Raw genomic sequence first — 27188 nt, forward strand, 5'->3', positions numbered from 1 at the left:
AACACACGGTTCTATAGGAGACGGTACAGGGAGGAGGTTAAACACACGGTTCTATAGGAGAAGGTACAGGGAGGAGGTTAAACACACGGTTCTATAGGAGACGGTACAGGGAGGAGGTTAAACACACGGTTCTATAGGAGACGGTACAGGGAGGAGGTTAAACACACGGTTCTATAGGAGACGGTACAGGGAGGAGGTTAAACACACGGTTCTATAGGAGACGGTACAGGAGGAGGTTAAACACACGGTTCCAGACAGGAGGAGGTTAAACACGGTTCTATAGGAGAGGGTACAGGAGGATGTTAAACACACGGTTCTATAGGAGACGGTACAGGGAGGAGGTTAAACACACGGTTCTATAGGAGAGGGTACAGGGAGGAGGTTAAACACACGGTTCTATAGGAGAGTTAAACACACGGTAGGAGGGAGGGGAGGTTAAACACACGGTTCTATAGGAGACGGTACAGGGAGGAGGTTAAACACACGGTTCTATAGGAGACGGTACAGGGAGGAGGTTAAACACACGGTTCTATAGGAGACGGTACAGGGAGGAGGTTAAACACACGGTTCTATAGGAGACGGTACAGGGAGGAGGTTAAACACACGGTTCTATAGGAGACGGTACAGGGAGGAGGTTAAGCACACGGTTCTATAGGAGACGGTACAGGGAGGAGGTTAAACACACGGTTCTATAGGAGACAGTACAGGGAGGAGGTTAAACACACGGTTCTATAGGAGACGGTACAGGGAGGAGGTTAAACACACGGTTCTATAGGAGACGGTACAGGGAGGAGGTTAAACACACGGTTCTAGGAGGAGGCCTATTGCTAGGCCGTCATGGGAAATAAGAATTTGTTCTTAACAGGCTTGCCTAATTAAATAAAATAAATATACAGGAAGAGGTTAATGCTTGGTTCTATATAGATGAGGGGTTGATGGGTAATAGCTGAGGCTGGCGGTCTACTTACATTTTTCCAGTGAATGTTGACCAGCTTCTCATGAGCAGTGAAGCTGCAGTCTTCAACCGAGCACTATAAAACAGAAGTCTCTTTTACTGAAGGTGGACCAACACAACGCTTTGCCTGTTTTACTGAAGGTAGACCAACACAACGCTTTGCCTGTATTACTGAAGGTAGACCAACACAACGCTTTGCCTGTTTTACTGAAGGTAGACCAACACAATGCTTTGCCTGTTTTACTGAAGGTAGACCAACACAATGCTTTGCCTGTATTACTGAAGGTAGACCAACACAATGCTTTGCCTGTTTTACTGAAGGTAGACCAACACAATGCTTTGCCTGTTTTACTGAAGGTAGACCAACACAATGCTTTGCCTGTATTACTGAAGGTAGACCAACACAATGCTTTGCCTGTATTACTGAAGGTAGACCAACACAATGCTTTGCCTGTTTTACTGAAGGTAGACCAACACAATGCTTTGCCTGTTTTACTGAAGGTAGACCAACACAATGCTTTGCCTGTATTACTGAAGGTAGACCAACACAATGCTTTGCCTGTATTACTGAAGGTAGACCAACACAATGCTTTGCCTGTATTACTGAAGGTAGACCAACACAATGCTTTGCCTGTATTACTGAAGGTAGACCAACACAATGCTTTGCCTGTTTTACTGAAGGTAGACCAACACAATGCTTTGCCTGTATTACTGAAGGTAGACCAACACAATGCTTTGCCTGTATTACTGAAGGTAGACCAACACAATGCTTTGCCTGTATTACTGAAGGTAGACCAACACAATGCTTTGCCTGTTTTACTGAAGGTAGACCAACACAATGCTTTGCCTGTTTTACTGAAGGTAGACCAACACAATGCTTTGCCTGTTTTACTGAAGGTAGATCAACAAGGGAACTGCTTTCTCTGGAACAGGCCCAGATCCCTGTGATTTGCGTGAAGAGGCGGCGGAGAAAAGGGGGCGGACAGCCTTCTGAAAATTCATAGGCGATCGAATAAACCCCCACTTCCTTCCATTCTGCCAGCAAACTTGCAATCTTTGGACAATAAAAATCAGCGAGTTGCGCAAAAAATTAAACTACCAAAAGGACATTCAAAACTGTTATATCTTATGTTTCACAGAGACTTGGCTGAACGATGACACTATCAACATACAGCTGGCTGGTTATACGCTGCACCGGCAGGATAGAACAGAGGCGTGGCTGGGTATACGCTGCACCGGCAGGATAGAACAGAGGCGTGGCTGGTTATACGCTGCACCGGCAGGATAGAACAGAGGCGTGGCTGGTTATACGCTGCACCGGCAGGATAGAACAGAGGCGTGGCTGGTTATACGCTGCACCGGCAGGATAGAACAGAGGCATGGCTGGGTATACGCTGCACCGGCAGGATAGAACAGAGGCGTGGCTGGTTATACGCTGCACCGACAGGATAGAACAGAGGCGTGGCTGGTTATACGCTGCACCGACAGGATAGAACAGAGGCGTGGCTGGGTATACGCTGCACCGGCAGGATAGAACAGAGGCGTGGCTGGGTATACGCTGCACCGGCAGGATAGAACAGAGGCGTGGCTGGGTATACGCTGCACCGGCAGGATAGAACAGAGGCGTGGCTGGGTATACGCTGCACCGACAGGGAACGGGGCATCTGGAATAAATAAATACACATTAAAAACTCCGGACCACCTGTACTCCACACACAGAGACACATACAGCTCTCCCTCGCCCTCCATTTGACAAATCTGACCATAATTCTATTCTCCTGATTCTTATTAAAATTAAAACAGTAAGCACCAGAAACTAGATCAATAAAATAAAAAGTGGTCAGATGAAGCAGGATCACCGACAATGACGAGACAGCCTATAGGGAGGTCAGAGACCTGGCCGTGTGGTGCCAGGACAACAACGTCTCCCTCAACATGATCAAGACAACGGAGATTATTGTGGACTACAGGAAAAAGAGGGCCGAGCACACCCCCATTCTCATCGATGGGACTGCAGTGGAACAGGTTGAGAACTTTAAGTTCCTTGGTGTCCACATCACCAACAAAATAACATGGTCCAAGCACACCAAGACAGTCATGAAGAGGGCACGACAAAACATATTCCCCATCAGGAGACAAAGGATTTTTGCATTGGTCCTCAGATCCTCAAAAGGTTCTTCAGCTGCACCATCGAGAGCATCCTGACTGGCTGAATCACTGCCTGGTATGGCAAATGCTTGACTTCCGACCCCAACGCACTACAGAGGGTAGTGAGTACGGCTCAGTACATCACCGAGGCCAAGCTCCCTGCAATCCAGGACCTCTATACCAGGCGGTGTCAGAGGAAGGCCCTACAAATTGTCAAAGACTCCAGCCACCCTAGTCATAGCCTGTTCTCTCTGATACCGCACGGCCAGCGGTACCAGAGCACCAAGTCTAGGTCCAAGAGGTTTCTAAACTGCTTCTACCCCCAAGCCATAAGACTCCCAAACACCTAATCAAATGGCTACCCAGACTATTTGCATTGCCCCCCCCTCTCCTTTATACAACTGCTACTCTGTTATCATCTATGCATAATCACTTTAATAACTTTACCTACACGTACATATTACCTCAACTAACCGGTGCCCCCGCACATTGACTGTACTGGTACTCCCCTGTATATAGTCTCACTATTGTTATTTTACTGCTGCTCTTTAATTACTTGTTACTTATATTTCTTATTTGTATATATTATTTTTTTAACTGCATTGTTGGTTAGGGGCTCGTAAGTAAGCATTTCAATGTAAGGTATTGTAAAGTACTGTTGTATTAGGCTCATGTGACTAATACAATTTGATTTGAAGCTTGGAACCCTGATGACCTAGTATGATGTCATTACATTCGGTTCATCACCTCATGTCAAATCAGAATCATTTGATCATGAGAATCAGTTACCTTGACATGTTCAGAGACATGTTGGTCATACTTGTCTTGGTTTTTGAAGCCTCGGTCACACGGGTCACAGAAATGTGAAAACTCTGGTTCTTTTTTATTTTTCTGCTGGAAAGAAAACAAAACATTTGAACCCATTACAGTCAAATCAGTCAGTCACCCTATTGGAGTGTTAACACGGTCTAAGACGGGGATGGCCAACTGATGGGGGACACAAAAAAACAAATCATCATGAGGGGCCACAGTGTGTCTGTATACCAACATCCATGAAGGGGAGGAGATGGGTTAAAGGAGGATTTTTATGCCTTGAGACATGGATTGTGTATGTGTGCTTTTCAGAGGGTGAACGGACCAGACAAAATCTTCAGTGCCAGGCGCACAGGTTGGTGTCAAGAACGGCAACGCTGCCGGGTTTTTCACACTCAACCGTTTCCTGTGTATTTAAAGAACTGTCCACCACCCAACTTGACATCTATGGGTAGCATTGGAGTCAACAGGGGTCATAACTGTGGAACGCTTTTGACCAACTGAGGCTGTTCTGAGGGGGGGGGGGGGTTGCAACTTAATATTAGAGAGGAGTTCTTCATGTTTTATACACTCGGTGTACTTTGTATCCCTCATTTACTCAAGTGTTATCACTATTTTTGCAGTTACCTGTGTTAATGGCTTGTTTATTCTATGTGTAACTCTGCGTTGTTGTCTGTGTCACACTGCTTTGCGTTATCTTGGCCAGGTTGTAGTTGCAAATGAACTTGTTCTCAACTGGCCTATCTGGTTAAATAATGGTGCAATAAAATAAAAAATATCAGAGACCTGGCTTTTGGTTTGATGGTGGATTTACTACCTTTTTCCCATGGTTGTTGGGACGACCATAGTCCTGCCTTCCGCCTCCACGATGGAAGTTCTGGCCTGTGGGTCAAAGGTCAAAACAACAATTATTTTGACTTGCCGACCAACTGCTGGATGCAGTTCAGTCATCACCAATCTGACACTTCTGTTCGATTAAAAATGATGCAGGATCTCCTCTGCCCAGATACTGGTTCAACCCAGATGTGAACCAGCATCTCCTCTGCCCAGATACTGGTTCAACCCAGACGTGAACCAGCATCCCCTCTGCCCAAATGATAGATGTACATTACACGGGGCCAAGCTTGGTCAGCCCTACTGACCTACCCCACTAAATGGCGTCATGAGGGTTTACTTCAACAGACCTGATTGGTATAGGTCATAGCAGTCCACCAGGGGCTCTCAGCCAGGCACGTGTCAACCTAGGGACCGTGCAAAGAAGCCTCTTTACCAGGCCGCTGCTAGAACCATAACTCTCCTAGTTAGTATAATACTCACCATAGGAGCCTCTGGGTCGACCTGGTCCGGGGCCGCAGTTCCAGTGTTCTCCCTGGCCGTTATATCTCCACGGCTCGGACGGTGGCTCGTACCAGTTCCACATACCGGGCTGGAAGTTGCTCGGAGGTGGAAGGAACGTTGGCGGACTCACCATCGAACCCGGAGGAGGAGAGACAAAGTTCGGCGGAGGGTAGCTTCCAAAATCATTCATGATGTAGGTGGCGCCTCTTCTTCAATGTTATGTGGATTAAATTAGTTTGTATAAATGTTTGTCCAGCAACGACCGCGGAGGTATATTAAGAACCGCTACAACACATGTGTGTTTCTGCTCCCGTTGCCGCGTTCACGTGATAGTCGTAACGAGGAAACACTGACATTTCTGAGTATGCAAGTATTGGTTGTACTTATGTACACGTGCCGCTTTCAACCAGTCAGCAAGGCGGACATTTCTGAGTTTCCTAGTTCCGACTGGCACATGAACGCCACAAGTTTACATCTGCAAAGCGTGTTCACCAGACAGAACGTCATATCCGCTCGTTTGCAAAAACCAAAAGCAATTCAATAATATCATTATTTGAAGTAACAACGATTTAGGCATAATGAAAATGTACCATAACTCATGTAGTTTATGAAAACTAACTCATGTAGAATTATATCTGCCCTATGTACATAGTGATTGTACACTGGTCTCTTTAATAAGATTTACCGTTTTACCCACTTTTTATTTTTTTAAATTTGATTTCGTCTTTATTTAACCAGGTAGGCTAGTTGAGAACAAGTTCTCATTTGCAACTGCGACCTGGTGTAACGGATGTGAAACGGCTAGCTTAGTTAGCGGTGCGCGCTAAATAGCGTTTCAATCGGTGACGTCACTTGCCCTGAGACCTTGAAGTAGTCGTGTCACAGCTTTTGTGGAGCGATGGTTAACGATGCTTCGTGGGTGTCAGTTGTTGATGAGTGCAGAGGGTCCCTGGTCCGGGTATGGGCAAGGGAACTGTCTAAAGTTATACTGTTACACTGGCCCAGATAAAGCATAGCAGTGTGAACAGACAACAACACAGAGTTACACATGGAGTAAACAATAAACAAGTCAATAACATAGTAGAAAAAAAATTATATTTTTACATTGTGTGCAAAAGGCATGAGGAGGTAGGCAATAAATAGGCCATAGGAGTGAATAATTACAATTTAGCAGATTACCAATGGAGGGGATAAATGATCAGATGAACATGTGCAGGTAGAGATACTGGTGCGCAAAAGAGCAGAAAAGTAAATAAAATAAAAACAGTATGGGGATGAGGTAGGTAAATTGGGTGGGCTATTTACCGATAGACTATTGTTAGAGGAAATTATGGTTGAAATGACTAATTATGTATACATTCCAATCAGAACTGACTAGCCCAAATGCTATAATGTACTGTACATGTGAATTTTCTCTCTTGCTCCCATTCCCAATTGTATATAATGTAGTCAGGAGTTTAGTAACAATGAAGGTCTGTTCCTTAGTTCATACATTTGTACAATCTCCAGGCGGTAGGAACGGCCCATCTCCAGGTGGTAGGAACGGCCCATCTCCAGGTGGTAGGAACGGCCCATCTCCAGGCTGTCTAGAATGTTGATTTATACTGACTGGCCTTGACTTCGTGCTGATAACGCGAAGGCTCGAGAGCTAGAGGGCCCCTCTACTTGTGAAATAGATAGAACGTTTAGAAAACGCTGACGTCATTTTCAGTTTATAACCTGTGGAAATATGTGTATGTGGTTAGTACTCACTCGAATTAAACGCTGTTACCTTGGCTTTTAAGACTGGTCTCAATCTACTTCATGTATAATTAATGAACTTACAAATCATTAATGAATTAGAAATGAGTGCGAATTTGGTTTTGGCTATAAAACATACAGGAATTTAGAAATTCCACTAACAACTATGTACAGCTGCAGCGATCGGTTAGCTGCTCAGATAGCAGATGTTTAAAGTTGGTGAGGGAGATAAAAGTCTCCAACTTCAGAGATTTTTGCAATTCGTTCCAGTCGCAGGCAGCAGAGAACTGGAAGGAAAGGCGGCCAAACAAAACGGATGGCACTGTGATAAACTGCATCCAGTTTGCTGAGTAGAGCCTCTGGTATTATATTACTCCAGTGATACCCTCCCCACACTGGCTTCCTGTCAAAGCAAGGGCTGATTTCAAGGTTTTACTGCTAACCTACAAAGCATTACATGGGCTTGCTCCTACCTATCTCTCTGATTTGGTCCTGCCGTACATACCTACACGTACGCTACGGTCACAAGACGCAGGCCTCCTAATTGTCCCTAGAATTTCTAAGCAAACAGCTGGAGGCAGGGCTTTCTCCTATAGAGCTCCATTTTTATGGAACGGTCTGCCTACCCATGTCAGAGACGTAAACTCGGTCTCAACCTTTAAGTCTTTACTGAAGACTCACCTCTTCAGTGGGTCATATGATTGAGTGTAGTCTGGCCCAGGAGTGGGAAGGTGAACGGAAAGGCTCTGGAGCAACGAACCGCCCTTGCTGTCTCTGCCTGGCCGGTTCCCCTCTTTCCACTGGGATTCTCTGCCTCTAACCCTATTACAGGGGCTGAGTCATTGGCTTACTGGGGCTCTCTCATGCCGTCCCTGGAAGGGGTGCGTCACCTGAGTGGGTTGATTTACTGAAGTGGTCATCCTGTCTGGGTTGGCGCCCCCCTTTGGGTTGTGCCATGGCGGAGATCTTTGTGGGCTATACTCAGCCTTGTCTCAGGATGGTAAGTTGGTGGTTGAAGATATCCCTCTAGTGGTGTGGGGGCTGTGCTTTGGCAAAGTGGGTGGGGTTATATCCTTCCTGTTTGGCCCTGTCCGGGGGTGTCCTCGGATGGGGCCACAGTGTCTCCTGACCCATCCTGTCTCAGCCTCCAGTATTTATGCTGCAGTAGTTTATGTGTCGGGGGGCTAGGGTCAGTTTGTTATATCTGGAGTACTTCTCCTGTCCAATTCGGTGTCCTGTGTGAATCTAAGTGTGCGTTCTCTAATTCTCTCCTTCTCTCTCTCTTTCTCTCTCTCGGAGGACCTGAGCCCTAGGACCATGCCCCAGGACTACCTGACATGATGACTCCTTGCTGTCCCCAGTCCACCTGGCCGTGCTGCTGCTCCAGTTTCAACTGTTCTGCCTTACAATTATTCGACCATGCTGGTCATTTATGAACATTTGAACATCTTGGCCATGTTCTGTTATAATCTCCACCCGGCACAGCCAGAAGAGGACTGGCCACCCCACATATGCTCTCTCTAATTCTCTTTCTTTCTCTCTCTCTGAGGACCTGAGCCCTAGGACCATGCCCCAGGACTACTTGACATGATGACTCCTTGCTGTCCCCAGTCCACCTGGCCGTGGTGCTGCTCCAGTTTCAACTGTTCTGCCTTATTATTATTCGACCATGCTGGTCATTTATGAACATTTGAACATCTTGGACATGTTCTGTTATAATCTCCACCCGGCACAGCCAGAAGAGGACTGGCCACCCCACATAGCCTGGTTCCTCTCTAGGTTTCTTCCTAGGTTTTGGCCTTTCTAGGGAGTTTTTCATTTACATTACATTTACATTTAAGTCATTTAGCAGACGCTCTTATCCAGAGTGACTTACAAATTGGTGAATTCACCTTCTGACATCCAGTGGAACAGCCACTTTACAATAGTGCATCTAAATCATTTAAGGGGGGGGGGGGTGAGAAGGATTACTTTATCCTATCCTAGGTATTCCTTGAAGAGGTGGGGTTTCAGGTGTCTCCGGAAGGTGGTGATTGACTCCGCTGTCCTGGCGTCGTGAGGGAGTTTGTTCCACCATTGGGGGGCCAGAGCAGCGAACAGTTTTGACTGGGCTGAGCGGGAACTGTACTTCCTCAGTGGTAGGGAGGCGAGCAGGCCAGAGGTGGATGAACGCAGTGCCCTTGTTTGGGTGTAGGGCCTGATCAGAGCCTGGAGGTACTGCGGTGCCGTTCCCCTCACAGCTCCGTAGGCAAGCACCATGGTCTTGTAGCGGATGCGAGCTTCAACTGGAAGCCAGTGGAGAGAGCGGAGGAGCGGGGTGACGTGAGAGAACTTGGGAAGGTTGAACACCAGACGGGCTGCGGCGTTCTGGATGAGTTGTAGGGGTTTAATGGCACAGGCAGGGAGCCCAGCCAACAGCGAGTTGCAGTAATCCAGACGGGAGATGACAAGTGCCTGGATTAGGACCTGCACCGCTTCCTGTGTGAGGCAGGGTCGTACTCTGCGGATGTTGTAGAGCATGAACCTACAGGAACGGGCCACCGCCATGATGTTAGTTGAGAACGACAGGGTGTTGTCCAGGATCACGCCAAGGTTCTTAGCGCTCTGGGAGGAGGACACAATGGAGTTGTCAACCGTGATGGCGAGATCATGGAACGGGCAGTCCTTCCCCGGGAGGAAGAGCAGCTCCGTCTTGCCGAGGTTCAGCTTGAGGTGGTGATCCGTCATCCACACTGATATGTCTGCCAGACATGCAGAGATGCGATTCGCCACCTGGTCATCAGAAGGGGGAAAGGAGAAGATTAATTGTGTGTCGTCTGCATAGCAATGATAGGAGAGACCATGTGAGGTTATGACAGAGCCAAGTGACTTGGTGTATAGCGAGAATAGGAGAGGGCCTAGAACAGAGCCCTGCGGGACACCAGTGGTGAGAGCGCGTGGCGAGGAGACAGATTCTCGCCACGCCACCTGGTAGGAGCGACCTGTCAGGTAGGACGCAATCCAAGCGCGGGCCGCGCCGGAGATGCCCAACTCGGAGAGGGTGGAGAGGAGGATCTGATGGTTCACAGTATCGAAGGCAGCCGATAGGTCTAGAAGGATGAGAGCAGAGGAGAGAGAGTTATCTTTAGCAGTGCGGAGCGCCTCCGTGATACAGAGAAGAGCAGTCTCAGTTGAATGACTAGTCTTGAAACCTGACTGATTTGGATCAAGAAGGTCATTCTGAGAGAGATAGCGGGAGAGCTGGCCAAGGACGGCACGTTCAAGAGTTTTGGAGAGAAAAGAAAGAAGGGATACTGGTCTGTAGTTGTTGACATCGGAGGGGTCGAGTGTAGGTTTTTTCAGAAGGGGTGCGACTCTCGCTCTCTTGAAGACGGAAGGGACGTAGCCAGCGGTCAGGGATGAGTTGATGAGCGAGGTGAGGTAAGGGAGAAGGTCTCCGGAAATGGTCTGGAGAAGAGAGGAGGGGATAGGGTCAAGCGGGCAGGTTGTTGGGCGGCCGTGCTAGCCACCGTGCTTCCACACCTGCATTGCTTGCTGTTTGGGGTTTTAGGCTGGGTTCTGTACAGCACTTTGAGATATCAGCTGATGTACGAAGGGCTATATAAATACATTTGATTTGATTTAGAGTATTGGAAGCTATTTTGTAGATGACATCGCCGAAGTCGAGGATCGGTAAGATAGTCAGTTTTACTCGGGTAAGTTTTGCGGGGTGAGTGAAGGAGGCTTTGTTGCGAAATAGAAAGCAGACTCTAGATTTGATTTTGGATTGGAGATGTTTGATATGAGTCTGGAAGGAGAGTTTGCAGTCTAGCCAGACACCTAGGTACTTATAGATGTCCACATATTCTAGGTCGGAACCATCCAGGGTGGTGATGCTAGTCGGGCTTGCGGGTGCAGGCAGCGAACGTCCCTTGAGCAAGGCATTTAACCTTAATTTGCTCAAGGGGCTCCGTACTACCATATCTGACCCTGTAAAACAACTAACTGGTGTGTGACAGTAAACTTTTATATATACATTTTTTATTTTGGATTAATTCCTGGATTATTTTGGGGGGATTTGCGTGTATCGTTTTGTACTGCAAGGCTTTACTGTATGGAAGGAACATGCACTGTTGGCGCTTGGAACATAAGCGCGATAACAACTGCAAAATACGTGTATGCGGTTCGCAACCAAAATGTTTTCGTCGGATTTGTTTGTCTCCAAATAGTTCACTCTGCCACTTCTCGCGATGTTAGAGAGAGGACGTGTTTCCGGGTGAGGCACACAGATCACCGCGTGGAACACATTCCGGTTGGAACTGCGACTAGCGAAGGCTTTCTAGGAGATAAGTTTGTTTCGGGTTTAAATTTGGTGAAAAAGCGTCAGAGATGCTTGTTTTATTTGAAACCGCTGCTGGTTATGCAATATTTAAAGTGAGTATTTTACTAAAGTTATATTCTAAATTCTAATAATTTTAGATGGGTGCATGACCATTTTCAATCATTGAACCGGGTTCGCGGTGTAGCTAGCTAAATACGTTGTTTTCCTGGAGTAGCTAGATATTGTATTACAGACAAAGTATTTCAATGTCAAGACCTGATTTAATATTGTTTATAGTACACATGGCTTCTATATTTAGGTCGTCGTGGTACTTCTCGCATGCAAACCTTTACCGCAACGAGGCCTTCTCATTCAACACGCTGCAGTTAAGCAACCACGTTGCATGTGCCAGTTACCTAGATCTGCTGGATATACAGAGACTTTGCTACCTTGGACTTGGCTTTTGTAATAATGCAACTATTTGAACCCGTTCTATTTTCGAAGCTAAATAATTTATTTGTTGCCAATGTTTACCCAACATTTCAAATAGGCTTCTCTTCCAAGTTAGCATAACTGGTGCGTGGTACTTTGGAGGGACCGCGTGCTGTCTGTCTTGTCACACATTACTGACGGGTTTTAATGACAACACATGTAAACCAAGTTGAGTTAATGCAAGTAGTGTATGGTATGCCCGTGTACTTGATAGAAGCCTTTTTTTGTTTCAGGTCCTCGATGAGTCAAAGCTCCAAGAGGTGGACAGTTTATGGAAGGAGTTCGAAACTCCAGAGAAGGCCAACAAAGTGTGAGTTTTGGCCCCATGTCTGGAGAGAGGAGTGTTTATATTCGAGGGGAATACGTTGTCAATGAACAGTAGTATTACACATTATCAGCATAAGGAACATTTTTCTGGAGTTGTCAAATAAAATGTCGCCACCATTTCTCCTTCCAGAGTGAAGTTGAAGCACTTTGAGAAATTCCAGGACACAACAGAGGCCTTGGCAGGTAGACAGAATACTTCATCCCTCCTGTTGTTGCTCACTATAGTTTACCAGTTAGTGCACAAGGGCTGTCAGAGTCAAGGCTTCTGCATGCTTCAGCAAGGTGAACCAACAGCGTGTTCGCATAATCCCTTAACTCCCTTAATTAAGACTGTTGCATGAAAAATTAGAAAAGCGGCAATAGTAGTTTGTCCAACTTGAGAAGCCATAGCCAGTATATACACTTCCTCAAACTCGTCAGAAATAATTGAAGATGGCTCAAGAAACGTCATGTTTTTTTCCTTAATTTTATTTTTTACAATTTTAAATCTACGTAAGTTGTTTGGTGCAGTATTTATGAAATAAAAAATGTGCATGGAAAACGAGTATCGTTGAAGTGTGCACAAACATCTGGGGAAAACACCTGACCGAAGACCAAACAAGAAGATATGTACTAACTATTCCCAACTGTTTGGGATGGGAAGCATGCAGAAGCCTTTAGGTGTTCAGCAGTATTCCTCACTACCACTGAGAACACAGCTAACCTTAACCATCATAACAAACACTGACAGCAGCCAGTTGTTGAACTCACCCCCTAACGCTGTTGAGTCTATGAATAAATACATATTACTAATGTTCTGTGACAGTCGTTTGTATATGTAGTGTATGTGGACACCCTGTCAAATTAGTGGATTCGGCTATTTTAGCCACATCCGTTGCTGACCGGTTTATAAAATCGAGCACACAGCCATGCAATCTCAATAGACAAACATTGCCGTCAGAGCAGCGCACAGATCACTGCACCTGAACATAGCCCGTCTGTAAACAGCCCATCTACCTACCTCATCCCCATACTGTATTTATTTATCTTGCTCCTTTGCACCCCAGTATCTCTAATTGCACATCAATCTTCTGCACAACCACCATTCCAGTGTTTAATCACTGTATAGTAATTGCTTTGCCACCATGGTCCATTTATTGCCGTACCTCTATCTTACCTCATTGCACTCACTGTATGTATACTTTTTCTATTGATGTTTTGTTTATTCCATGTGTAACTCTGTATGTGTCAAATTGCTATGCTTTATCTTGGCCAGGTCACAGTTGCAAATTAGAACTTGTTCTCAACTAGCCTACCTGGTTTAATAGAAGTGAAAAATATGATTTTTATATTGGCAATAGAATGGCCTTACTGAAGAGCTCAGTAACTTCCAATGTGGCACCGTCATAGGTGCAAGTCGTTTTGCCAAATTTCTGCCTTACTAGAGTTGTCCCGGTTAACTAAGCGCTGAAGTGGAAACGTCTCGGAGCAACAACGGCTCAGCCTCAACGTGGTAGACAACACAAGCTCACAGAACTAGGCTCCCGAGTGCTGTAGCGCGTAGTGTGTACACGTCTCTCCTGTCCTCATGTTGTAACCATATCTCTCCTGTGTCCAGCGGCCACGGCCATGACGGAAGGGAAGATGGGGAAGAGTCTGAAGAAGGTCCTGAAGAAAGTGGTGGCTAAAGAAGCTCATGAACAGCTGGCCATCAGCGACGCTAAGCTGGGGGGCGTCATCAAGGACAAGTTGAACCTGAGCTGTGTCCACAGCCCTGCGGTGGCAGAGCTGATGAGAGGCATCAGGACACAGATGGAGTCCCTGATCACTGGGCTGCCCCCCCGGGAGATCAGCGCCATGTCTCTGGGACTGGCTCACAGGTATGGTGGAACACAGAAAACGCTTGGCGTTTTGGATTTATTAGGATCCCATTACATGACGCCAACTAGTCTTATAACAAAAGACATACAAACACTTTATAATATACTTACATCAATATGTAGTGTGTGTGTTGCCGATGATTATATCATGCTGTCTGAAACCTTGTGTGGATTTCCTCAGCATTCGTCACTACCCCTGAGGCAGCACCTCCCTCTGTCGTATTCATAGAAGACCTGAAAGGCTGCTATGGCAGATCCTGACTTGTTTCTGTTTCCTCAGTTTGTCCCGCTACAAGCTGAAGTTCAGCCCTGACAAAGTGGATACCATGATCGTTCAAGCTATCTGTAAGTACCTCCTCTTAGACCAGGGGTGGGCATCTTTGATGGGGGGTGGGGGCCACAAAAACCTCAGGAGGGGCCGCAAACATCTCACATCATTACCCCCCCCCCCCCCCACCTTGCAAGCAAAACATTTTAGCGGCCCCCTCACGTGACAGTGAAGAGAATTGAACTTTTAGCGGCCATTTTCTACAATTCTCCACATTCTGCTATAACTGTAGGCACATTAGTGCAGTTTTTAAGATGTCTGATCAATGGGCCCTGGTCGGTAATTGGACTACTGAGATTGGTAAGTTAGTCTGGCGGTTAACTTATCAATAACAACAAAATGCTGACAGGCCAATGAAGTGAGTTCTCTCCCCAGTACAGGGATGTGGGTCCGCGGGCCTACAGGAGGTGGGCTAGTGGAAGCATGTTGCTCATCCCTGTCTTAGTCTGTCCATGTAAAGGGACAACAGGAGAAAAGGATACTTTTATACAGACAAATTAAACACATAAAACACTTGATTATCTGTAGACAGGTGTGACTGGTATTATGGTCTGTAGACAGCTGTGACTGGTATTATGGTCTGTAGCTCAGTAACAGGAGTAACTAGTATTATGGTCTGTAGCTTAGTAACAGGGGTAACTAGTATTATGGTCTGTAGCTGGTGTAACTAGTAATATGGTCTGTAGCTCAGTAAAGGTGTAACTAGTATTATGGTCTGTAGCTTAGTAACAGGGGTAACTGGTATTGTGGTCTGTAGCGGGTGTAACTGGTATTGTGGTCTGTAGCGGGTGTAACTGGTATTGTGGTCTGTAGCGGGTGTAACTGGTATTGTGGTCTGTAGCGGGTGTAACTGGTATTGTGGTCTGTAGCGGGTGTAACTGGTATTGTGGTCTGTAGCGGGTGTAACTGGTATTGTGGTCTGTAGCGGGTGTAACTGGTATTGTGGTCTGTAGCGGGTGTAACTGGTATTGTGGTCTGTAGCGGGTATTGTGGTCTGTAGCGGGTATTGTGGTCTGTAGCGGGTATTGTGGTCTGTAGCGGGTATTGTGGTCTGTAGCGGGTATTGTGGTCTGTAGCGGGTATTGTGGTCTGTAGCGGGTATTGTGGTCTGTAGCGGGTATTGTGGGTAACTGGTATTGTGGTCTGTAGCGGGTATTGTGGTCTGTAGCGGGTATTGTGGTCTGTAGCGGGTATTGTGGTCTGTAGCGGGTATTGTGGTCTGTAGCGGGTATTGTGGTCTGTAGCGGGTATTGTGGTCTGTAGCGGGTATTGTGGTCTGTAGCGGGGGTAGCTGGTATTGTGGTCTGTAGCGGGTGTAACTGGTATTGTGGTCTGTAGCGGGTATTATGGTCTGTAGCGGGTGTAACTAGTATTATGGTCTAGCTGGGGTAACTGGTATTGTGGTCTGTAGCGGGGGTAGCTGGTATTGTGGTCTGTAGCGGGTGTAACTGGTATTGTGGTCTGTAGCGGGTGTAACTGGTATTGTGGTCTGTAGCTGGTATTATGGTCTGTAGCGGGTGTAACTGGTATTATGGTCTGTAGCGGGGGTAGCTGGTATTGTGGTCTGTAGCGGGTGTAACTGGTATTGTGGTCTGTAGCGGGTATTATGGTCTGTAGCGGGTGTAACTAGTATTATGGTCTAGCTGGGGTAACTGGTATTGTGGTCTGTAGCGGGGGTAGCTGGTATTGTGGTCTGTAGCGGGTGTAACTGGTATTGTGGTCTGTAGCGGGTGTAACTGGTATTGTGGTCTGTAGCTGGTATTATGGTCTGTAGCGGGTGTAACTAGTATTATGGTCTGTAGCTCAGTAACAGGTAACTAGTATTGTGGTCTGTAGCGGGTGTAACTGGTATTGTGGTCTGTAGCGGGTGTAACTGGTATTGTGGTCTGTAGCGGGTGTAACTGGTATTGTGGTCTGTAGCGGGTGTAACTGGTATTGTGGTCTGTAGCTGGGGTAACTGGTATTGTGGTCTGTAGCTGGGTGTAACTGGTATTGTGGTCTGTAGCGGGTGTAACTGGTATTGTGGTCTGTAGCGGGTGTAACTGGTATTGTGGTCTGTAGCGGGTATTGTGGTCTGTACCTGGGTATTGTGGTCTGTAGCGGGTATTGTGGTCTGTAGCGGGTATTGTGGTCTTCCGGGTATTGTGGTCTGAAGCGGGTATTGTGGTCTGACAACCTGGTATTGTGGTCTGTAGCGGGTATTGTGGTCTGTAGCGGGTATTGTGGTCAACCAGCGGGTATTGTGGTCTCCCCGGGTATTGTGGTCTGGCAGGGGTCAAGCTGGTCTTGTGGTCTCCATGGTGTAACTGGTATTGTGGTCTGAGGGGGTAACTGGTATTGTGGTCTGCACCTGGGTGTAACTGGTATTGTGGTCTGTAGCGGGGGTAACTGGTATTGTGGTCTGTAGCGGGTGTAACTGGTATTGTGGTCTGTAGCGGGTGTAACTGGTATTGTGGTCTGTAGCGGGTGTAACTGGTATTGTGGTCTGTAGCGGGGGTAACTGGTATTGTGGTCTGTAGCGGGGGTAACTGGTATTGTGGTCTGTGCAGCTCTGCTGGATGACCTGGACAAGGAGCTCAACAACTACATCATGCAGTGATTAGGGAGTGGACTATATGGCACTTCCCTGAAAGGTGGGGAAGATCATCACTGACAACCTGGCCTACTGCAAGAGTGTCCGGAAGATGGCACTTGTAGTAGTCAGCGTGGCAACCACCGACCTGTCTGAGCATCTCCCGAGGAGGTGGAGGCAGAGGTCAAACTGGCTGCAGAGATCTCCATGGGAACGGAGGTGTCAGAGGAGGACATCGCCTCCACATCATGCACCTGTGTGACCAGGTGATAGAGATTACAGAGTACCGCACCCAACTGTACGACTATCTGAAGAACAGGATGATGGCTCATCTCCCAACCTGACTGTCATGGTGGGGGAACTGGACCACGGCTCATCTCACACGCTGGTGAGTCATGATCTGTTCCAATCACACAGCAGGAATCATTCACAACACAAACAAGCAGTGATTATGATGACTATATGTCACAATCCTGAAACCTGATGCTTTTCAGTCACTACCTCATCTGAGCTTGAATTAAAACCTTTTACCTGGACACTTGTAGTAGTCAGCTGGAACCGCCCCAACTGCTCCTAAATGCTCTGGTTCTCTCTGACAGGGTCCCTGTTGAACCTGGCCAAGCACCCGGCCTCCACAGTCCAGATCCTGGGAGCAGAGAAGGCCCTGTTCAGAGCCCTGAAGACGCGCAGAGACACGCCCAAATATGGTCTCATCTACCACGCCTCTCTGGTGGGACAGACCTCGGCCAAGAACAAGGGCAAGGTGAGGCTTTTGTTCCAGCCATCACTAGAAGTAGAATGTCTCTCCACACTACTGTACTGCTGTCATGTTCCATGATCTAGTTCTGATCAGAATGTCTCTCCACACTACAGTACTGCTGTCATGTTCCAGGTGTGATCTGGTTCTAATCAGAATGTCTCTCCACACTACAGTACTGCTGTCATGTTCCATGATCTAGTTCTGATCAGAATGTCTCTCCACACTACAGTACTGCTGTCATGTTCCAGGTGTGATCTGGTTCTAATCAGAATGTCTCTCCACACTACAGTACTGCTGTCATGTTCCAGGTGTGATCTGGTTCTAATCAGAATGTCTCTCCACACTACAGTACTGCTGTCATGTTCCAGGTGTGATCTGGTTCTAATCAGAATGTCTCTCCACACTACAGTACTGCTGTCATGTTCCAGGTGTGATCTGGTTCTAATCAGAATGTCTCTCCACACTACTGTACTGCTGTCATGTTCCATGATCTAGTTCTGATCAGAATGTCTCTCCACACTACAGTACTGCTGTCATGTTCCAGGTGTGATCTAGTTCTGATCAGAATGTCTCTCCACACTACAGTACTGCTGTCATGTTCCAGGTGTGATCTGGTTCTAATCAGAATGTCTCTCCACACTACTGTACTGCTGTCATGTTCCAGGTGTGATCTGGTTCTAATCAGAATGTCTCTCCACACTACAGTACTGCTGTCATGTTCTAGTCAAGCTTCTTTCTCTCCTCAGATCTCCAGGATGCTGGCAGCCAAAGCATCTCTGGCGATCCGCTACGATGCCCTGGGAGAGGACACAAACGCTGAGATGGGAGTTGAGAACCGTGCCAAGCTGGAGGCCAGACTACGCCACCTAGAGGAGAAGGGAGTAAGTAGCTCTCTCTGCCCCTTACTGCTAGAGGCCCAAAACAACCAGCCCACATGAGATGCCAAGCAGTGATGATGATGACTAATGTCAACAGTCCTGAAACTACTTGATGCTTTTCAGTCACTACCTCATCTGAGCTTGCATTAATAACCTTGCTGGTGTACGTTAGACGCTAGCGTCCCACCTGGCCAACATCCAGGGAAATTGCAGAGCGCCAAATTCAAAAACAGAAATACTCATTATTTTAAAAAATCAGAAAACATACAAGTGTTATATATAGTTTTAAATATGAACTTCTTGTGAATCCAACCACGGTGTCAGATTTCAAAAAGTATTTACGGCGAAAGCATGCCGATTTGATTATTTGGGAACATCGCCCAGCAGACAAATCATTACAAAACAGTAACCAGTCAAGCAGAGTTACACAAGTCAGAAATAGAGCAAATGAATCCCTTACCTTCGATCTTCATATGGTTTCACTAAGACTTTCATTTATTCAATAAATGTTTCTTTTGTTCGTTAGTCTCTATATCCAAAAACCTCCGTTTTGTTTTCTTCAGTAATCCACAGGCTCAAACAGTTACAACAGGCAGACAAAATTTCCAAATTGTATCCGTCAAGTTCATAGAAACATGTCAAACGATGTTTTATATTCAACCCTCAGGTTGTTTTTAGCCTAAATAATCGATAATATTTCAACCGGACAATAACGTTGTCAATATAAAAGGTAAACAAGAAAGGCACGCTCTCGGGATTGAGCATGAAAAAGCTCCGACACTGTAGGGTCCAGTCATTCAGACTGCTCTTACTCCCGCATTTTTCAGAATACAAGCCTGAAACCATTTCTAAATACTGCTCACATCTCGTGGAAGGCATAGGAACTGCATAGCAACTGAGTCATAAGTCAACGGATACTGTAATGGCATTGTATAGAGAACAAGAACAAACAAACAAAAATCTACTTCCTGGATGGATTTTTCTCAGGTTTTTGCCTGCTAAATCAGTTCTGCTATACTCAGACATTATTTGGACAGCTTTGTTTTCTATCCAAATCTATGCATATCCTAGCTTCTGGGACTGAGTAGCAGGCAGTTTAGTTTGGGCACGCTTTGCATCCAAAATTCCCGAATGTTGCCCCCTACCTGAGTGAAGTTAAACAATGAAATCCTGCTAGTCCCCTACTCATCTCCTACTCTACTAGTCCCCTACTGTGGTCCCCTACTCTGCTAGTCCCTTTTTTTTTTTTTTTTTTACCTTTATTTTACTAGGCAAGTCAGTTAAGAACAAATTCTTATTTTCAATGACGGCCTCGGAACAGTGGGTTAACTGCCTGTTCAGGGGCAGAACGACAGATTTGTACCTTGTCAGCTGGGGGATTCGAACTTGCAAGCTTTCGGTTACGAGTCCAACGCTCTAACCACTAGGCGACACTGCCGCCCCTAACTCTGCTAGTCCCCTACTGTGGTCCCCTACTCTGCTAGTCCCCTACTCATCTCCTACTCTACCGGTCCCCTAATATTGTGCTGACTCTGGTTTATCCCTTCAGATCAGAAGAATCAGTGGAACAGGCAAAGCCATGGCGAAGTCTGACAAATACCAACACAAGAGGTGAGTTACACCTGGAGACTACTGTATTGGGTAACTAACCTTCTGTCGTGTCTCTCTGGTAACCTTCCTTCTGTCGTGTCTCTCTGGTAACGAACCGCCTGTCACGTCTCTCTGGTAACGAACCGCCTGTCGCGTCTCTCTGGTAACGAACCGCCTGTCGCGTCTCTCTGGTAACGAACCGCCTGTCGCGTCTCTCTGGTAACGAACCGCCTGTCGCGTCTCTCTGGTAACGAACCGCCTGTCGCGTCTCTCTGGTAACGAACCGCCTGTCGCGTCTCTCTGGTAACGAACCGCCTGTCGCGTCTCTCTGGTAACGAACCGCCTGTCGCGTCTCTCTGGTAACGAACCGCCTGTCGCGTCTCTCTGGTAATGAACCGCCTGTCGCGTCTCTCTGGTAATGAACCGCCTGTCGCGTCTCTCTGGTAACGAACCGCCTGTCGCGTCTCTCTGGTAACGAACCGCCTGTCGCGTCTCTGGTAACGAACCGCCTGTCGCGTCTCTCTGGTAACGAACCGCCTGTCGCGTCTCTCTGGTAACGAACCGCCTGTCGCGTCTCTCTGGTAACGAACCGCCTGTCGCGTCTCTCTGGTAACGAACCGCCTGTCGCCGACAACAAGTCTTGGTCGTGTCTTTGTCATAATTAAAACAGACTTAATAATCAAATAACTCTCTTATTACGTGATTAAACTGATTAATCATGGAACTGTAATTAACTAGAAAGTCAGGGAACCTAGGAAAATATTCAGATTATAAAGTTACTATTTTCCTAATATAACTTTCAGAAATATAATATCTGATCACAGTCTTCTGATTAATGAATAATTTACCTCACATTAGTCTCATTCCAAACGGTTATCTGCACGAACCCAGTCTTCACTGAGTCATCCATACATCAATTGTCTTAAAATAATTTATTTACTAAGTAATTCACAGAAATGCGTCACACAAACAAAATAGATATATTTACAAAGAAATGATTCGGGGTATGTGCCCTAGTGGGTTAAGTGGTTTTCCACTTTCATTTTGAGTGTGACTCCAAATCCAGACCTTCATGGTTTGATAAATTTGATTTCCATTGATAATTTGTGTGATTTGTCAGCACATTCAACTATGTAAAGAAAAAAGTATTTAATAAGAATACTTCATTCATTCAGATCTAGGATGTTATTATGGTGTTCCCGTTATTTTTTTGAGCAGTATATTTACAAAGAAAGGAAGATGTGCTGTAATGGCGGCTCGTTAGACAGTGATAATTATAACAATTGAAATGCTAATCCTTCGCATATGAACGCTCACTCATTCGGGAACAATTTCAGTCAATATATATATTTACGCTCAGTGTTTCGTCGGTGTCTCTGTTGAAACTTTTCTTTCTGTTGGAGAGTTTGTCCTCTCTGTCGTGGTTAGAATGGCTGCACCTTTTTGGTTAAATAAAATGTATTTTCAATCATTCATGTGGTTAATCAAAATGATATTTAAGTGAAAGTGATACAAACCTAAAAAGTAACTTCCATTGCAAATGTGTAAAAATGGCCTAAAGCAAACTAATAAAACATTGTGGCTTGCAGGTATAAAATAAATATTTAATAAAATATTCTGGGCCCTGTTTCCCCCGCCAGTGAGCTCGGGACAGACAGCTGAAGGCTATTTGATCAAGAGATGGGAAGTAATCAGGTAGCCCTATTTTTATGACGTTTCCATTGGATCCGAGCATGACATGAGTGGTCATCAAAAAGGAGAGAGCTGGGAATATTTTTCAAATACATTGAGGAACTTTTGTAATTCTCAATGGATGGTAAAACGGTATGTTTTGAGGTGACAAAGCATTACTTTGAGAAGCTCCACAGGTCATTAGTAGTGGTGTGTTAAGCCCATCAGAAATACTATCAGATGGGCACATTTATAAGCCTACATTCGCGCTCAGGCTAGGCAGCATATAGCTCTACTTCTATGCGTTTGCGTTCTTACTCAACATTGACAGGAGCGCTTCCAAACAAAATAAGGACAAAATTAACTGGGAAATGGAATGCTAGAAACAGTTTCTCTCACAAGTGTAGCATAGGTTGTGCACTCTGCAAACAATGTGTCCACTCCAACAATGAGAATGCTGAAAGACCAATATATTGAATGCATTAACTGAAATTACCAACCAAACAAGCTTTGTAGATTGTAAATGATAGGAATGAAGGGTAAATGTAGTACTGGTGATATATGTAATGGGGAATTGATATACACTAACAATCAAACGCAAACAATTCACTGAGATGGTCGCGAATCAGAAAGGTGGCGTCTCGTGTGCCATACGTTTACTTGCTACTGCTTGACTAGAACATCTTGGTCGACCAACAGCCTTTAAACCAATCAATAGACCGTCGGCTATTTACCAACTGTGCTGTTAACTAACGTTCTGTCATGTCTCCATAGTGACGTGAAGGTGTATGACCCCTCCGGAGACTCCACCCTCCCCTCTGTTTCCAAGAAGAGGAAGTTTGAGGAGGTGGAGGAGGAAGAGGTGGCCACACCGGTGACAGTCAAAACCAAGAAATCCAAGAAAGAACCTGTGGAAGGTCAGTTGAGTAACTCTGAGCCATAATCCTGTTATATAACACAACCCATAATACACCATCCATCCTGTTATATAACACAACCCATAACACAACCCGTAATGTACCACCCATCCTGTTATATAACACAACCCGTAATGTACCACCCATCCTGTTATATAACACATCCCGTAATGTACCACCCATCCTGTTATATAACACATCCCGTAATGTACCACCCATCCTGTTATATAACACAACCCGTAATGTACCACACATCCTGTTATATAACACAACCCGTAATGTACCACACATCCTGTTATATAACACAACCCGTAATGTACCACACATCCTGTTATATAACACAACCCGTAATGTACCACACATCCTGTTATATAACACAACCCGTAATGTACCACACATCCTGTTATATAACACAACCCGTAATGTACCACACATCCTGTTATATAACACAACCCGTAATGTACCACATCCATCCTGTTATATAACACAACCCGTAATGTACCACCCATCCTGTTATATAACACAACCCGTAATGTACCACACATCCTGTTATATAACACAACCCGTAATGTACCACACATCCTGTTATATAACACAACCCGTAATGTACCACATCCTGTTATATAACACAACCCGTAATGTACCACACATCCTGTTATATAACACAACCCGTAATGTACCACCCATCCTGTTATATAACACAACCCGTAATGTACCACCCATCCTGTTATATAACACAACCCGTAATGTACCACCCATCCTGTTATATAACACATCCCGTAATGTACCACCCATCCTGTTATATAACACAACCCGTAATGTACCACACATCCTGTTATATAACACAACCCGTAATGTACCACACATCCTGTTATATAACACAACCCGTAATGTACCACACATCCTGTTATATAACACAACCCGTAATGTACCACACATCCTGTTATATAACACAACCCGTAATGTACCACACATCCTGTTATATAACACAACCCGTAATGTACCACACATCCTGTTATATAACACAACCCGTAATGTACCACACATCCTGTTATATAACACAACCCGTAATGTACCACACATCCTGTTATATAACACAACCCGTAATGTACCACACATCCTGTTATATAACACAACCCGTAATGTACCACACATCCTGTTATATAACACAACCCGTAATGTACCACACATCCTGTTATATAACACAACCCGTAATGTACCACACATCCTGTTATATAACACAACCCGTAATGTACCACACATCCTGTTATATAACACAACCCGTAATGTACACACATCCTGTTATATAACACAACCCGTAATGTACCACACATCCTGTTATATAACACAACCCGTAATGTACACACATCCTGTTATATAACACAACCCGTAATGTACCACCCATCCTGTTATATAACACAACCCGTAATGTACCACCCATCCTGTTATATAACACAACCCGTAATGTACCACCCATCCTGTTATATAACACAACCCGTAATGTACCACCCATCCTGTTATATAACACAACCCGTAATGTACCACCCATCCTGTTATATAACAGAACCCGTAATACACCATCCATCCTGTTATATAACACAACCCGTAATGTACCACCCATCCCGTTATATAACACATCCCGTAATACACCATCCATCCCGTTATATAACACAACCCGTAATACACCATCCATCCCGTTATATAACACAACCCGTAATGTACCACCCATCCCGTTATATAACACAACCCGTAATGTACCACCCATCCCGTTATATAACACAACCCGTAATGTACCACCCATCCCGTTATATAACACAACCCGTAATACACCACCCATCCCGTTATATAACACAACCCGTAATGTACCACCCATCCCGTTATATAACACAACCCGTAATGTACCACACAACCCGTAATGTACCACCCATCCCGTTATATAACACAACCCGTAATGTACCACCCATCCTGTTATATCACACAACCCGTAATGTACCACCCATCCTGTTATATAACACAACCCATAATACACCATCCATCCTGTTATATAACACAACCCGTAATGTACCACCCATCCTGTTATATAACACAACCCATAACACAACCCGTAATGTACCACCCATCCTGTTATATAACACAACCCGTAATGTACCACCCATCCCGTTATATAACACAACCCGTAATGTACCACCCATCCTGTTATATAACACAACCCGTAATGAACCACCCATCCTGTTATATCATAACAATCCATATCATGAGGCCGGTTCTCAGCCGTCTGTTAAGTGCTATTGTCTCACGGTGCTTTCTGTTTTATTCCAGAACCAGAGGCGTCAACGGCAGCAGAAGAAACTCCCAAGAAGAAGAAAAAGAAGTCTAAGAAAGCCGAAGAGGAGGCGATGGACGTAAAGGAAGAGGAAGAGGAGGCGACAGTCTCTCCCACAGAGGAAGTACGTAGCTGATGGGGACATGCCTCCAGAATATATATATTCCAGCTCATCTAAGCTGTTCTGCCTGAACCAACATACTAATTTGTTATTTCTTGTGATTTACAGTCGTCAAAGAAGAAGAAAAAGAAGAAAAAGGTCAAGGAGGAAGAGGGAGATTAAACTGGTTGGGGAGAAACTGTATTATATTAGGACTTTTAGTTGTCGTCGTATCTACCAGGACCAGACTGACTCGTATCAGCCTGACCGTTTATAGACTAGAGAACTGGAGACGGCGGTTATTTCAGGATGACCAGCAGCTGATCTGTTATGAGACTTGATGATGGTGTATAAATCCTCCTGTGGATTTGAGTTTAAGATGAACCTTTAGTTTACTGTAACCTCTTATTACTAATCAACTAAAGACCCAATAGACTGTCTACAATATCAGTATCAATGTCCATGTTAAAACACTTCCTCCACTGGTTTAACCACGACCTTGTTTAACAGATGGGTTTTTCTGCTGTCTTGGTCCAGAAGTGATTAAATCCATTTTCTCAGTCAGCGGTATTTCCTTTCATTCCAGCTATGGTGGATTCAGACCCCTTGACTTTGTCCACCTTTTGTTACATTACAGCCTTATTCTAACATGATTCAATTGTTTTTCCCCTTCAATTTACACACGAATGACAAAGCTAAACAAGTTTAGACATTTGTGTACATTTATTCAAAATACAAAACTAACATCGCATTTAGTCACTTCAACCCTTCCTACATGTGCAAATTACCGCAACTGACCTGTACCCCCCCGCACACTGACTCAGTACCGGTACCCCCTGTATATAGACTCCACACTGACTCAGTACCCCCTGTATATAGCTGACTCGGTACCGGTACCCCTGTATATAGACACCACACTGACTCAGTACCTGTAGCCCCTGTATATAGACTCCACACTGACTCAGTACCTGTAGCCCCTGTATATAGACTCCACACTGACTCGGTACCGGTACCCCCTGTATATAGACTCCACACTGACTCGGTACCGGTACCCCCTGTATATAGCTGACTCGGTACCGGTACCCCCTGTATATAGACACCACACTGACTCAGTACCTGTACCCCCTGTATATAGACTCCACACTGACTCAGTTCCGGTACCCCCTGTATATAGACTCCACACTGACTCGGTACCTGTAGCCCCTGTATATAGACACCACACTGACTCAGTACCTGTAGCCCCTGTATATAGACTCCACACTGACTCGGTACCGGTACCCCCTGTATATAGACTCCACACTGACTCTGTACCGGTACCCCCTGTATATAGACACCACACTGACTCAGTACCTGTACCCCCTGTATATAGACTCCACACTGACTCGGTACCGGTACCCCCTGTATATAGACTCCACACTGACTCAGTTCCTGTACCCCCTGTATATAGACTCCACACTGACTCAGTACCTGTACCCCCTGTATATAGACACCACGCTGACTCAGTACCTGTACCCCCTGTATATAGACTCCACACTGACTCTGTACCGGTACCCCCTGTATATAGACTCCACACTGACTCAGGACCTGTACCCCCTGTATATAGACACCACGCTGACTCAGTACCTGTACCCCCTGTATATAGACTCCACACTGACTCTGTACCGGTACCCCCTGTATATAGACACCACACTGACTCAGTTCCGGTACCCCCTGTATATAGACACCACACTGACTCAGTACCGGTAGACTCGTTAGTGTTACTTTTATTACATTTTATACTTCAGTTTATTTAGTAAATATTTTCTTACTGTCATTGAACTGCACTGTTGGTTAAGGGCTTGTCAGTCAGCATTTCACAGTAAGGTCTACACTTGTATTCGGTGCATGTGACAAAGTTTGATATAAGTATTCAGACCCTCTACTCAGTACTTAGTTGAAGCACCTTTGGCAGCGGTTACAGCCTTGAGTCTGCTTGGGTATGACGCTACAAGCTTGGCTGGCCTGTATTTGGGGAGTTTCTACTCCTGGTGCTGTATGGACTGAAGCTGGCTGGTGATACCTGTTACCAGCATGAACT

At 45.6% G+C, this 27188-nt stretch overlaps 1 protein-coding gene, 2 non-coding genes and 1 pseudogene across 4 annotated transcripts; 3 read left to right on the top strand and 1 right to left on the bottom strand.

Annotated features, from left to right (window-relative positions):
• Nucleotides 1-254: 254 nt before the first annotated feature.
• Nucleotides 255-5682, bottom strand: LOC135533526 (FMR1-interacting protein NUFIP1-like). Of its 2 annotated transcripts, none has more exons than XM_064960809.1 (5): nt 5234-5682; nt 4734-4798; nt 3893-3994; nt 969-1031; nt 255-277 (listed from the first exon to the last, which is right to left on the bottom strand). In XM_064960809.1, exons 1-5 carry the CDS (start codon nt 5442-5444, stop codon nt 266-268), a joined length of 453 nt encoding a protein of 150 aa, XP_064816881.1. In that variant the 5' UTR covers nt 5445-5682; the 3' UTR covers nt 255-265. The 2 variants fall into 2 exon arrangements, with proteins under 2 accessions (XP_064816881.1, XP_064816880.1); XM_064960808.1 differs by having other exon boundaries at nt 3893-3997; nt 5234-5680.
• A 5551-nt stretch (nt 5683-11233) lies between these two features.
• Nucleotides 11234-25675, top strand: LOC135533527 (nucleolar protein 58-like; annotated as a pseudogene).
• On the top strand, nt 17310-17389 carry LOC135533531 (small nucleolar RNA SNORD11B). Its single transcript, XR_010454547.1, has one exon. It is a non-coding gene; the product is annotated as a small nucleolar RNA SNORD11B (small nucleolar RNA).
• Nucleotides 18573-18656, top strand: LOC135533530 (small nucleolar RNA SNORD11B). Its single transcript, XR_010454546.1, has one exon. It is a non-coding gene; the product is annotated as a small nucleolar RNA SNORD11B (small nucleolar RNA).
• Nucleotides 25676-27188: the final 1513 nt, after the last annotated feature.

This window comes from Oncorhynchus masou, unplaced genomic scaffold (genome assembly GCF_036934945.1).
Source record: "Oncorhynchus masou masou isolate Uvic2021 unplaced genomic scaffold, UVic_Omas_1.1 unplaced_scaffold_2431, whole genome shotgun sequence".
In the NCBI taxonomy this organism is placed as follows: Eukaryota; Metazoa; Chordata; class Actinopteri; order Salmoniformes; family Salmonidae; genus Oncorhynchus; species Oncorhynchus masou.

Excerpts from the sequence above, each read along its gene's own strand:
- LOC135533526 (XM_064960808.1), bottom strand. The coding sequence starts at position 5,444 with ATGAATGATTTTGGAAGCTACCCTCCGCCGAACTTTGTCTCTCCTCCT. Across the intron at positions 4,799-5,233 it reads TCGACCCAGAGGCTCCTATG|GCCAGAACTTCCATCGTGGA; the intron begins GTGAGTATTATA and ends TTTGACCCACAG. Across the intron at positions 3,998-4,733 it reads CCAACAACCATGGGAAAAAG|CAGAAAAATAAAAAAGAACC; the intron begins GTAGTAAATCCA and ends TTTTCTTTCCAG.